Source organism: Leptopilina heterotoma, unplaced genomic scaffold (assembly GCF_015476425.1).
Source record: "Leptopilina heterotoma isolate Lh14 unplaced genomic scaffold, ASM1547642v1 Lhet_68, whole genome shotgun sequence".
Classification (NCBI taxonomy): Eukaryota; Metazoa; Arthropoda; class Insecta; order Hymenoptera; family Figitidae; genus Leptopilina; species Leptopilina heterotoma.
Genome location: NW_025111157.1, coordinates 7,120,757 through 7,136,022, shown reverse-complemented (window position 1 = coordinate 7,136,022; position 15,266 = coordinate 7,120,757). Strand labels below are relative to the sequence as shown.

General features: G+C 22.3%; 1 protein-coding gene and 1 long non-coding RNA gene across 2 annotated transcripts; both read left to right on the top strand.

Annotated features, from left to right (window-relative positions):
* Nucleotides 1-3,749: 3,749 nt before the first annotated feature.
* On the top strand, nucleotides 3,750-7,902 carry LOC122510198 (dnaJ homolog subfamily C member 7-like; the record flags this gene model as incomplete). The annotated part of the gene is made up of 3 exons (XM_043624666.1): nucleotides 3,750-3,903; nucleotides 4,149-4,292; nucleotides 7,043-7,902. Coding segments are annotated over 3 exons (384 nt in total), but the record flags the coding sequence as incomplete, so codon positions are not given.
* Nucleotides 5,093-5,531, top strand: LOC122510424. Its single transcript, XR_006302441.1, has 2 exons — nucleotides 5,093-5,372; nucleotides 5,477-5,531. It is a non-coding gene; the product is annotated as an uncharacterized LOC122510424 (long non-coding RNA).
* Nucleotides 7,903-15,266: the final 7,364 nt, after the last annotated feature.

The following is a 15,266-nucleotide window of genomic DNA, read 5'->3' as shown; positions in this document are numbered from 1 at the left end:
CAAACACCAATCCAGTTGTACTCCATTTCCAGTCTTCAATCCCAGGTCAATTCCAAGCGCAACTCATAATAAGTTCTGCTGAATAGATTTTATACTCCCCCAACAATCATCCACAATTTTTTCTGTCCTCATATTTTCATTTTGTCATCAATTTTTATCCTTCCATTTATTTTTGCAAAACAGAATTTATTTTTACACAAAAAAACTTCTAGAAACTGTTTAAATTATTAATGAAACTGAATAATTGAAAAAATAAAACTGAAATTTTAAATTCTTGTTCACCAAGCAAAAAAAATATTTCCTTATTCTAAAATATTGCATTCAATTAATAAATTAAAAATGTAAAAGAATAATACGTATTTCTACTTTCTGCTCATTTTTCTTCAACAAAACATATATATAATACTTTGTACCGTTATCGTTTAATAATAATTATCATATTTCGCATAATATTTATTATTGTATATTTATATATTGAAAATCATATATAATTATATGCATATATCGAAAAATGACTATTTAGAACACTTTTAGTCATCAAAAATTCTACTTCACTGCATTCCAAATTTTTGACGCAATCTAATACAAAGTTTTTTTTTTGTTTTGGTTTATTAAAAATGCAAATTATAAATATAAAATAAAATGGTGAGAAATTAGTTAAATTCTTCGTGAATGGGGGAAAATAATTATGAGTTTGTTTTTGAACAAATTCAATCAAAATTTGTAATTTAATTAAAAACAAAATTTTCTAATTTAATCCAAGTCACAAATTTTTTATTTTATTACAACTGCAAATTTTGTAATTTAATTAAAATTGTAAATTTTGCAATTTAATGAAATTTGCAAATTTTTCAATTGAGTAAAAATCACAAAATTTGTTATTGCGTGTGAATGAAATCGAAGGAAATGAAGAGAAAAACAAAAGTGCGCGTGAATTTGATGAAAAATCGAATGAGATTTATGCCATAATTTATTATTATTCTTTTGGTATTTTGCAAAAACGCTTAAAATTTGTAAACGGTTTGGAAGGGATCAAAAAATAATTGTTGCAGATTGCTAACGGTTCTTATCTTTGTTAAAAGTTGTCTTAAACTACAGTCTTAATCTTGTTGGCTGATGTGCAATAACGTCCAGAATCAAGAATAAAATATTTGGAAAAAAATTCAACTTTTTTCCGAGGATTTTATTTTTCTCAAAATTGTAATTTTTATTATTACTTTTTTTTGGGAAAAATTATTTTTGAATTATTTCTGATCTAAAAAGTGAAAAAAGTTCCTTTTTTTTTACTGAGGAACGCTCTCACTATAGTCACTAATTTTTCTAGCTTTCAATCACTAGTTTTATATTCACTACTTGTCTTCTCTAGCAATTCTACTAATAATTTTATTAATTTCAGGCTTTGCACTCGATAATTATTCTTTAAAAAGTAGCAAAAATTTCAATTATAATCTCAAAAATATCAACTGATTTCTTCTTAAATAAATTTTTATCAGAAACTTCTCGGAAATTGAATTATTTGAATACAAAAACAAATAATTGATGAAACAATGAATTATTTCTTAAAATTGAATTTTTATGAAGAAATTTATCAAAATTTTTGAAAATAATTAATTTCATTCGAAGAATTTTAATCAATTTTTTAAGAATAATAACATTTTTCGTTTAAATTTAAGTTTAATTAAATATAAATAAACAATTTTGATTAAAGTTTTTAAAAATAATTTAATTTTTAATTAATTACAATTTCTTTAATTTTTTAAAATTTTTTAAAATAATTTAATTCTTTAGAGAAGTTTAATTGCAATTATATTGAAAGTAATTAAAGAATAATTTTATTAAAACTTATTTGAAAATAATTGTATTCTTTTTATTAATTTTGTTATTTATAAAAGTAATTTAAAATTCAAAGAATTTAGAATTTAATTGAGAAAGAAATAATTAAGAAATTAAAAATAATTTATGTATTTCGTCAAATTTTTTTTTTTTTTAAATAATTGAATTCGCAGAGAAGAATTTTAAATACTTGAATTCTTGCAATGAATTTTATTATAATTTTATTTTTAATAGAATTCCTGTGAAAGATTTTATTATTTGCGTAAAAAAAGTTTGAATTCTAGTGAAGAATTTTGTTACAATTTTTTTATAATTGAGTTTTTTTTTAAGTTGATTGTTAATTTTATTATAAAATTTAAAAAAATTAAATTTTTATAATAATTTAATTGAAATTGTATTAAAAATAATTGAAACCTTATTCGAAATTTTAAAAAATAATTTACTTTAAAGAAATTTATTAAAATACTGTGAATAATATTATTGTTTAAAAAATAATTTTTTCAGTTTTTTTTTAAATTGTATTTTAAATAATTGAATTTTTGTGAAATTTTATTATTTATGAAAGTAATTGAATTTTTTCTTCTAAGAATTTTATTTATAATTTTTACTTAAATAATTGAATTTTTTCGAGAATATTTATTAAAATTTTTTGGAAAATAATTGAATTTCAGCGAATAATTTCATTATTTATAAAAATAATTGAATCCTAGCGACAAAAATTTTCTTACAGATTTTTTTTTTTGTTCAAAAATAATTGAATCGTTTCGAAGAAATTTATTAAAATTTTTGAGAATTATTTGGTATGTTTACTAGGTACCAGCGGATTTACTCAATAAAAATTAAAAAAGTAGCTTTTAGTGTCACAAATTTAAAAAAGTTTTAGTAAATTTTTAGCAGGAGTGCGAAGCCTGTAATTCAGTCACTAGTTTCGTATTTATTATATTCACTTTCTATTTTCATTCCTAACAACTATATTCGTTCTCTAAAATTTATCTCCTCATTGAAAAAAATCCTAAGTGAAAAATTCTTTTCCTTCTCGTTTTTCTGATCAAGATTTCTTTCAAATTTCAAAATTGTACTGTGGAAGTTTTTTTTCATTCTAAATTTATATTTTTTATTTTTAAAATTTTGTTTTTCTGACTATTTTTCTAGTTAAAGTAATAAATATCTAATAAAATTTTTTATAGACATAAAATTAAAAAATATGAAAATTTAATTAATGGAAATGAGATTAATGTAAAATAGTACAATCTTGAAAAAGTCGAAGAATTCACAAAATTCATTTCGAATTTTCCGTTTCGTCTCTAGATTTATTAACAGAGGATACACACAACATCACACATATCTTTTTTACCTGGATTATTTTTTATTTCTCAATATTTTTTTACTCATAAGGTAATAAGTTCTGAAGTAGTTAATCTGAATATTAATAATGGAGTACACAATATCATATAACAGCTATTTTTTCTTTTTTTTTTTCTTTAAATTTATCTCTCTTTCCAAGTGTAGAGATTTGCGTATGTTAAAGTTATTGACTACAATTGTGAATTGTGAATTTTTTTAAAACTTTTTTTTCTTTAAATTTTGCAAAAACAACAAAAAATAAGAAGGCAATTATTTTAATATGAAAAACTACACTGAAAAAAAACAATGCGAAAATGTAAATATGAAATTTTTATTTAAATAGCTTTTGTGTTTTCTTTTCATTTTTTTCTCATTATTTTTTCGTTTTTAATTTCTTTTAAACCATCGATTCAAAAACCATTCTAATTTGAAATAATTTAAAACAGTTTATAAACTGAATTTGTTCCACAAAAATAATTTAATTCGAATATTTATGGAAACCTTTTTTTTGCAATATATATCAAGCAATACTTAAATTTATTTTATAAATTTTATTTAATATTTTTGTTTAATTTTTGGATAACAAACGATTACTTACAGAGGCAAAACTCGCATTGAAAAAATCCCAAAGAAAAGATTATTACAAAATTCTCGGAATTTACAAAAATGCATCAACAGATGATATCAAGAAAGCTTATCGAAAAAGAGCGATGGTCCACCATCCAGGTAAGATTTTTGAAATTAAAATTTTTATTGATTTAAAACTGTTTAAAATTATAATTAAAAAACTGTTATTAAAATTAAAACTGTTTATGACATTTAATGAATCTAAAACGAAGTGGAAATTTCCTTTTAGTAGAAAAACAATTTTCGACTTAACTATTTAAGTTGAATTCAGAATTAATTATATTTAATTTGAAGAAATTTACTTAATCATATTTAATTTAAAGAAATACTGAAATAAATTTCAGATCGTCATGCAAATGCTCCTGACAGAGAGAAGAAGGAACAAGAGAAGAAGTTCAAAGAAGTAGGCGAGGCTTATGGAATTCTTTCTGATCCGAATAAACGATCTCGTTACGATAATGGTCATGACATCAATAAGGATATAAAAGGTATGTTCGAATTTCATTTACTTTCGATTATTCGAATAAATTCTTAACTTATTTCAATTATAAATTAGTCTAATTATGAAATAAATTTTTAATTGAATTAAATTTATATCTAGCTATATGAATAATAATTAAACTATTAAATAATTGCTTTGAAAGGAATTTCAATTGTCAATTTAAAATAAATTTTCAAATTCAAGAAAAATTATAATATATTAAAATTAAGTTAATTAGTTATTATAAAATATCAAGAAAATTATCAATCCTCCAAGTCAAATATTAAAACAGGGCTGCCACAAAAATTTGACTTCGTTTTTCTCTGACTTTTCCCTGATTTCCAAATAGAATTTTCACTTCTTCTCTGACCCTAAATAATATTTTTATTCGCTCTAAAAATGATTATATACTGAAAAAATTTTAAATTAATTTTTATTAGGAATTTAAATAATAATTTATGAAAATAATTGAATTTTGGAAAAGAATCTTATTAATATTCCTTAAAATAATTGATTTTATGGAAAGAATTTTTTTGTTTATCAAGATAATTGAATTTTTTTTTGCAGAATTTTATTACTTTTGAAAATAATTAAATTCTTGCCAAGAATTTTATAGAAATTTTTTTAAATAATTAAATTCCTTCGAAAAATTTGATTATTTATGAAAATAATTGAATTCTTGTCAAGAATTTTATAGAAATTGTTTTAAGTAATTGAATTTGATTATTTATGAAAGTAATTTAATTCTTGCCAAGAATTTTATATTAATTTATAAAAATAATTGAATTCTTTAGCAGAATTATACTGAAGCGATAATTAAGTATATATGTATATCTATTACTGAGATGTAACTTGGGTTGCCGGGTTGTGAATTTTGGTGGAAAATGCGCGAATTTTAATGACGTATTTTAAACTGCCTATCGGTGTCTTTGGTCTGTCGTGAAATGTGGGAAGTAGGGAGAAATTCTGGAAAACCGCTGTCGGTTCTCAGGACGATGATTTTGTGTTTCTCACTTCGTCATCGTGCCTCATTTCGGACAGCGGGGTCTGTGCCACATTCTCACGTGCCAGCCGCGGACACTGATAGGTAGGAATTCATATTTTATTTTACATTTTAAAGTTATATGTTTTGATTTATTTTTCTTTATCGGTGTTATATATATTATTTTTTTTTGTTATCATATTTGATAGTGTGGCGATTAAATAGTGGGCAGATTATATAATAAAGCATCGAGCAAATTCTCATCCACCAAGATTCGCAACCCAAAAATTCCTCCAAGGAAAAAAGACGAGAGAATCCAGAAACTAATTATCGTGGATTATTAATCAAATTGTCCTGAGGAGTTTCTTTGCCAATTTGACTTCTTGGATTCGAGAGTTTCAACGATTTGCTTTCAAACCCGCTGTTTTTTCCGATAAGTATTTTGTTGCACGTGACGATTTCTTTTATTCTGATTTATATCTATATATTTTATTTACAATCTGATTATTATATTTATATCAATTTATTTCTCTAAATTTGTGTATGTATGTGTATTTTATGTTTGTGTGTGTATATATTTATTTGTATTCATATTTGACTATTTGTGATAGACTCGATATTGTTAAAGATTTTATTAATTGCTATGATTTAAATGATTTTTGTAAATGAACTGCAGTTCGCTATATTATACACTTAATTTGCAATTATTTGATCTCTAATTAAAGATTATATGCGCCAGATTAAATTTGATTTCGTTTATTTTCTTTATTAATTTATCATTCATGTCATTTTATATTTGATTCAATTGTTTTTTCGTTTATATTGTGAAATTTAAATAGTAACTAATTTTGTTAAATAATAAATTGGTTACAATACTTACAAATGTTTGAAAATAATTGATTTTCTGCGACGAATTAAAAGTTATTTATGTAAATAATTGAATTATTCCAACGAATTTTATTATTTTATTTATTTATTTAAAACTGTATGAAAAATTTGTTTAAATTCTGCGATGAAAATAATTGAATTCCTAAATGAAAATTTATTATTTATGAAAATGGTTGAAAGAATTCGTAGAATTGTATCAAACATTTTTTAAATAATTTGAAATGCAAAAAAGATTTGAAAATAATTAAATTTTTAGCGAAAAATTTTGCTATTTGTAAAGATAATTGAATTCTTGACAAGATATTCGTTAAAATTTTTCTAAAATAATTGAATTTCTTCGAAGAATTTTATTACTTTTGAAAATAATTGAATTCTTGTTATGAATATTGTTATTTTTGAAAATAATTGAATTTAGCAAAGAATTTTTTTAAATTTCTAAAAATAATTGCATTCTTGTGGTATTGTTATTTTTGAAAATAATTGAATTCAGCAAAGAATTTTTTTAAAATTCCTAAAAATAATTGAATTTTTGTTGAGAATTTTGTTATTTGTAAAGATAATTACTTTAATACTTTTTAAATAATTAAAAAAATTCAGAATATTCTTATGAATTCTAAAGATTTAATTTTTTCCAGTACTTTTAATAAAAATCCCTAACTTTTCCCTGAATTCCCTGATCTGTGACAACCCTGTAAAATAATAAAAATAAATTTTTAACGTTTCGTTTTTATTATTTTAATATTTGACTTGTAGGAATGGTAATTTTCTAGATATTTCTATTATCTTTCACTGAGTGATAAATTTTACAACTAATTGTCAAAAACAACGAAAATGATAAAATATTGAAATTAAATATAAACGTTTGGTAAAATTTCCTTCTTCCTCAGATATGGATCAAAATGCGATGTTCCGCGCTTTCTTCTCGCAAAATGCAGGAACATTCTCTGGAGGATTTATTTTTCATATCGTTTAGGAACTTAACAAAAAAAATTTTCCGGCGAGAGAATCGTATTTTCAATCAGTGTGTGTGTACCAATAATTCATCCAACAAATTTTATTTCGCCACTAATGCGAAATGCATAACGAGACGTTCGCGCACGTCTTAACACTACTTTTTAAACTGATAAAAGACTTCTTAATTATAATGATGAGGATGATAATAATAATAATTTCAATTAATGCTGATCGTAGAAAAAAAATGTAGCGTTAAGACAAGCAAAATTTATACAATTTAGAATATATTACTCCTAGAGTAACAAAAAAAAAAAAAAACAAAAAAAGCAAAAAAAAATATAAAGGATTGTTTTATGATAAACAAGTCCTTAACTCTTTTAACTTACACTCTTAATCTACATATTTACAGAGTGTCTAGCATTTAACAAAAAAAGTCAGAAAGATGAAGGAAGTTGTTTATACAAAGCAACAAGATTTTTTTTTCCATTAATTTAGAGAATTTATTTTCTTTCGAAAGTCGAAATTGTTCGATATTTTGAATTGTTTATGAGTTACCTTATGTATTTAGTGTATTTTTTTGCGTTTTGTATTATTTATAGAATTATATGTATATGAATCAGTTATTATAAAAAAAAATAATCAATGAAGATTGAAAACTATAGACTTCGCTAGACACCCTGCTTTGTTAAACATGTGTTCATTTAACATAGAATTTTATTCAATTACTGCAAAACATTCAGATATTGTGTATAACTTAACTCAAGCATCAAATAAACCGTTTAAACTACCGAAACGAATCGGAAAATAATTTACTCTCAAAAATAACCAATTGTACTTTTTTAAACAAAATATTTATTCGTATTTTTTTTAAAGAGAGAAATATTTTCGTCTTATTACTTTTTTCGTCGAAAAGCTTCTGTACTTGTTCATACAATCTTCTGGTTTGTACTTTTGTTTCACATTGTTCTTGATTTATAAAAATATCTCCAGTCGAAATCACGGTGGCTCGTAAAGAAGATGAACCTGTAAAAAAAGAAATTCACGTACCAAGTATTATAATTAGTAGACGAATTTTCTTTTTTTGGGAAGAAAAGAAGAGAAAAAAATACTATAATTTACTGCAAAGCAATTTGTTTCTTGAATTTCAATTATTAATTTAAGCAATTTTTGAAAACTTTCACTGTCAAATGGAAAATAATTTGATGGACTAACAAAAATCAAAGAAGTACGAAGTTAACAAAAAAATGTATTATTGATGAAATTAAAAATTTTTTTTTACAATAAAAAAAAATTCAATTTAGGGTAAAGATCGAGGAAAACTCAATATTCAAAATTTCTTGTCAGGGCTATTATTTTAATCTGTTTCCATAAATTCTTTGACAATTTTTTAATGTCAGAATATTTTAATTATTTTAATTATAGAAATAATTAGAAAACTTTTCAAGAACAAAAATAAAAAAATGTGGATTTGTTAAATTGTTTTTAAAATCTGAAATGATGCACGCAGCCATTCATACTTTGTGTCATTTTATCTGATTGTAAGAAGAGAGAAATATTCCCACTAATTGAATTTCTTTTGACTATTTATTTTTATTTAATTAATTAATTAAATTTATTTTTAATTAATTAATTTAAAGTCAATAATAAATTAATTGAATGTGAATAATGAATAATAATTAACAATGTTATGACGAATAATTAACAATATTATAATTAATTTGTCACGCACAGTGAGAAAAAATAGTGAAAATATTTGTCATCTTCCTTACATTTATAATGAAAACAAAATTCAATCCATAAAGATTAGAGGTGCACATTATCAAAACAACACATCCTCTGTAACTTCAGCTCACCTAGATGTTCATTCCAAACACCAATCCAGTTGTACTCCACTTCCAGTCTTCAATCCCAGGTCAATTCCAAGCGCAACTCACAATAAGTTCTGCTGAATAGATTTTATACTTCCCCCAACAATCAGCCACAATTTTTTCTTTCCTCATATTTTCATTTTGTCACCAATTTTTATCCTTCCATTTATTTTTACAAAACAGAATTTATTTTTACACAAAAAAAAAATTCTAGAAACTGTTTAAACTATTAATGAAACTGAATAATTGAAAAAATAAAACTGAAATTTTAAATTCTTGTTCGCCAAGAAAAAAAAATATTTTTTTATTCTAAAATATTGCAATTAAAAATGTAAAAAAATAATATCTACGTATTTTTCTTTAAATTATCAAAAAAAAAACAAAATTTTCGTTTCTAGAAACGTTTATTTTATTTGGGTCAAAAATTGTGTGTAAACCCCAGAAATGAAAAAAATGAACAAATTTAATCGCATTCTACGTTTATTTATAATTAATGAAATATTCGAATGCATTATGCACTTTGCTGAATGGCTGGATGTGTCCAAGATCAAATCTTGAAATTTCACTTTTTTTCATACTCTCTCTTTTTTTTGTCGCTTTTTTCGATTTTTGTTTTTGTTTTTTTTTTTTATCATCAATATCCTTTTTTTTGCCTTTCTAAAAAACAGTCGATGCGCAAAAATCTATATGAAAAATGTGTCACGTATAATATTATAATATATGAAATCGGTAAAAAAATTGTTTTTGTTATCTCAATATATATCACGTACTCATATATATATATATAGGTTGACCTTAAACACATCGATTATAATAAATAAATATTTTTTTTTTCATTTTTATTTGTTGCATTTTTTTGATCGCAATTTCTTTCATCTCATTCCCGCACTACTTTCTGCTCATTTTTCTTCAACAAAACATATATATAATACTTTGTACCGTTATCGTTTAATAATAATTATCATATTTCGCATAATATTTATTATTGTATATTTATATATTGAAAATCATATATAATTATATGCATATATCGAAAAATGACTATTTAGAACACTTTTAGGCATCAAAAATTCTATTTCACTGCATTCCAAATTTTTGACGCAATCTAATACAAAGTTTTTTTTTGTTTGGTTGATTAGAAATGCAAATTATAAACATAAAATTTTTTAAAATTATTAATTAATTTTTGTGATTTAATGAGAATTACAAATTTTTTACTTTAAGGAAAAATGCAAATTTTGTAATTTAATTAATATTACAAATTTTCTAATTCAAAGGAAAACTGCAAATTTTGTAATTTAATTAAAATTGTAAATTTTGCAATTTAATAAAATTTGCAAATTTTTTAATTGAATGAAATATGCAAATTTTGTAATTGAATGAAAATCACAAAATTTGTAATTTAATTAAAATCACAAATTTTATAATTTAATGAAAGTAATAAATTTTTTATTTTATTACAACTGTAAATTTTGTAATTTAATTAAAATTTAAAATTTTGAAATTTAATGAAAATCACAAATTTTCTAATTTAAGAAAAACTGCAAATTTCGTAATTTAATAATTAAAATTGTATATTTTGCAATTTAATGAAATTTGCAAATTTTTTAATTGGGTGAAAATCACAAAATTTTTAATTTAATGAAAATTGTAAATTTTGCAATTTAATGAAAATCATAAATTTTGCAATTTAATGAAAATCATAAATTTTGAAATTTAATTAAAATTGTAAATTTTGCAATTTAATGATATTTGACAATTTTTTTAATTAAATGAAATTGTTCAAAACTATTTTAGCTAATTTATAATGTAAATAAATTTTTTAAAATTCTTAAACATTTTTTCTGACCTAAAAATTTTTTGAATTAAAAAATTACATTATTAAATTCACAATTACTATGGAATTAAAATATTAAAAATTTTTTTAGTCATTTTATAAAAAGGATGATTATTATAAATCAATTTTTTTCTTTTGAATTATTTAACTAGTTATATAATTAAGTAATTCAAGTAATTAATAATTAATTAGTTTAATGACTATTTAAGTTGGAAATTAATTAATTACACATTCAATTAGTTCAATAATGAACTAATTCAATAATTAATAAATTCAATAAATATTTAGTTTCATAACTAATTAAGTTGAAAATCAATTAATTCAACCATTAATTAGTTCAATAGTTAATTAATTCAATAATTAACTAATTCAATAGATAATTAATTCAATAACTAAGTTGAAAATTAATTCAACTATTAATTAGTTCAATAATTAACAAATTCAATAATTAATTAGTTTAATAACTAATTAAGTTAAAAATTAATTAATTCCACATTTAATTAGTTCAATAATTAACTAATTAAACAATTAATTAGTTCAATAATCAACTAATTCAATTATTAATTAATGCAAAAATTAATTAATTCACTACTAAAAAAATTTTTTTTTCAAATAAAAAAAATTGAAATTTATTTTGTAGTAGACTGCATCCTGAAATTTGGCGATAAAGAGAGAGAAGGAGGGAGAGAGAGAAAGAGAGAGAGACTTTGTGTACGTGTGAGTGTTTGTGTGTGAAAACTTAATTATTGGTAACTATTAAAATCGAAATGTGAACCAACACTGAATTTCTTATTTACAATTTCGTGTGTATTATGATGTCTTTTTTACCCTGAAGAAACTTTCTTATTCTTCTTCTTCAAAAAAAAGAAAAAAAAATTACAAATTTCATGCTTTTGTCGGAAATGAAATAAATTTTCAATTTTTTCGACCGACTTTCGACCAATTAATTTTTTTTCCTTCTTCTCCTTTTTCTCAAATTTAATAAAAGGGGCAAGATTTGTTTTTTTCGCTATAGTCAAAAAATTGACCTAAAAATGATTGTTTTTCTTTTATTTTTTCTCTCTCTCTATAAGAAAATGTTGATACATACAGCACGCAACTTCCTCACCTGGTTAAAACCTCGCAGACACGATTGACGATATTACAACTAGTCGGTCGAGCTTCAATTTTTTTTTTTTTTTTATAATCCAACACATGAAACTTCATCAGGGATATTTACAAATTCCTTTACGATCTCTTCCAAATCGTTTTGCAAGGCATTACTTGAGCAAAGATTATCCTTTCCCTAATCCTATTAATAATCTATTTAAACTGCAATTTGCGCACACCAAACAAATATCTATTTATACGATATAATATTTTTTTTTTTTTTTATTTAAATTAAGCTTATTATTTATTTATTTATTATTGCGTGTGAATGAAATCGAAGGAAATGAAGAGAAAAACAAAAGTGCGCGTGAATTTGATGAAAAATCGAATGAGATTTATGCCATAATTTATTATTATTCTTTTGGTATTTTGCAAAAACGCTTAAAATTTGTAAACGGTTTGGAAGGGATCAAAAAATAATTGTTGCAGATTGCTAACGGTTCTTATCTTTGTTAAAAGTTGTCTTAAACTACAGTCTTTATCTTGTTGGCTGATGTGCAATAACGTCCAGAATCAAGAATAAAATATTTGGAAAAAAATTCAACTTTTTTCCGAGGATTTTATTTTTCTCAAAATTGTAATTTTTATTATTACTTTTTTTTGGAAAAAATTATTTTTGAATTATTTCTGATCTAAAAAGTGAAAAAAAGTTCCTTTTTTTACTGAGGAACGCTCTCACTATAGTCACTAATTTTTCTAGCTTTCAATCACTAGTTTTATTCACTACTTGTCTTTTCTAGCAATTCTACTAATAATTTTATTAATTTCAGGCTTTGCACTCGATAATTATTCTTGAAAAAGTAGCAAAAATTAATTTATAGACTGATTTACATTAAAAATATTCAATTTTTTTTAACTTCAACTCCAAATTTTTTTAAAATTCAATTATTTTCCAAATTTTTAGTTAATTATTTTTTAAAATTGAATTCTTATGAAGAAATTTATCAAAATTCTTGAAAATAAATAATAATTGAATTTTTGCAACGATTTGAAAAAATTTTTTTTAAATAAATTAATTCTTTAAAGAAATTTAATTACAATTGTATTCAAAATTCAAGGAAATTAAAAATTAATTAAGAAAGAAATAATTAAGAATTTAAAAATAATTTATTTATGCCCAATTTTTTTTATAATTGTTTTTTAAATAATTTATTAAATATAATATATTAATAATTTATTAAAATACTGTAAATAATAATTTTTTTAAAAATAATTAAAAATTTTTTCTTTTTAATTGTATTTAAAATAATTGAATTTTTGTGAAATTTTATTATTTATGAAAGTAATTGAATTTTTTCTTCTAAGAATTTTATTTAAAATTTTTACTTAAATAATTTATTTAATCATAAATTCATAATTGAATTCTTTGGGGAATATTTATTAAAAAAAATTTATTTAATTTATTTATTAAAAATTTATGAAAATAATTGAATCCTAGCGACAAAAATTTTCTTACAAATTTTTTTTTATTCGACAATAATTGAATCGTTTCTAAGAAATTTATTAAAATTTTTGAGAATTACTTTTTGTTTACTACCAGCGGATTAACTTAATAAAAAGTAAAAAAAGTAGCTTTTAGTGTCACAAATTTAAAAAAATTTTAGTAAATTTTTAGCAGGAGTGCGAAGCCTGTAATTCAGTCACTAATTTCGTATTTATTATATTCACGTTCTATTTTCATTACTAACAACTATATTCGTTCTCTAAAATTTATCTCCTCAATGAAAAAAATCGTAAGTGAAAAATTCTTTTCCTTCTCGTTTTTCTGATCAAGATTCTGGACATCAAAGACCGCAACGCGAGTTTGTTTTACAAACTAACTTCTCTTTTTCCATTTTTTTAACTTTTTTCATTTGGTTTTTTTCTTTTAAATATAAACATTTAATAATCTGCTCAGGCAGTATATTATGAAAAATTACAGACGCACAATAAACTTCTTTTTTTTTCGCGTCACAACCACGTTTAAATTAATAGCAACACAAACTTTTGTTTTCTTCTCTCGTTAATTATAGATCCATTCAACAATATGACAATTTTTTATTCTTCTTCTTCTCATTATCGTAAACCCAACTGTACTCTCATTTATCCCTTCAATATAACTTTTGCACATTCCAACTATTTTTTTTTTCTTGTAAATTTACGTCTGTAGTTATGAGACGACAATTAACAAATACTTTCAACCGACATCCACACCAAAAGCACATGCATAATATTCAATTCAGTCTATATATACCTATATTTATATATATATAATATATATATTAAAAAATTCCAATCACCATGATTACATCAATTTTTTTTTTCTTTATCCATTTACAGCTAATGCGAAACATTTCCCTTGCTTTCTTCTTTTATCTTCTTCGTGCTTTTTCCTATTTTCAAAATTTTTCTAATCATTCAAGAATGAAAATCGAAGGACGAATCTTTTGTCTCGGTGATTTCTTCCAAATTTCAAAATTGTACTGTCCAATTTTTTTTTATTCTAAATTTATATTTTCTATTTTTAAAATTCTGTTTTTCTGACTATTTTTCTAGTTAAAATAATAAATATCTAATAACATTTTTTTATAGACATAAAATTAAAAACTATGAAAATTTAATTAATGAAAACGAGATTAATGTAAAATAGTACAATCTTGAAAAAGTCGAAGAATTCACAAAATTCATTTCGAATTTTCCGTTTCGTCTCTAGATTTATTAACAGAGGATACACACAACATCACACATATCTTTTTTACCTGGATTATTTTTTATTTCTCAATATTTTTTTACTCATAAGGTAATAAGTTCTGAAGTAGTTAATCTGAATATTAATAATGGAGTATACAATATCATATAACAGCTATTTTTTATTTTTTTTTTTCTTTAAATTTATCTCTCTTTCCAAGTGTAGAGATTTGCGTATGTTAAAGTTATTGACTACAATTGTGAATTGTGAATTTTTTTAAAACTTTTTTTTCTTCAAATTTTGCAAAAACAACAAAAAATAAGAAGGCAATTATTTTAATATGAAAAACTACACTGAAAAAAAAACAATGCGAAAATGTAAATATGAAATTTTTATTTAAATAGCTTTTGTGTTTTCTTTTCATTTTTTTCTCATTATTTTTTCGTTTTTAATTTCTTTTAAACCATCGATTCAAAAACCATTCGATCAAAGCTAACTCATTTAAAGAGTCAATTCAATTCATTTTTTTTTATATATCTTTCACACACAACCGATCAATAATTTTGACACACCTACGCACCAGTGTAAAATCTTCATACACAAGAACTAAATATCTACAAAAGAAGTCAAAGTTA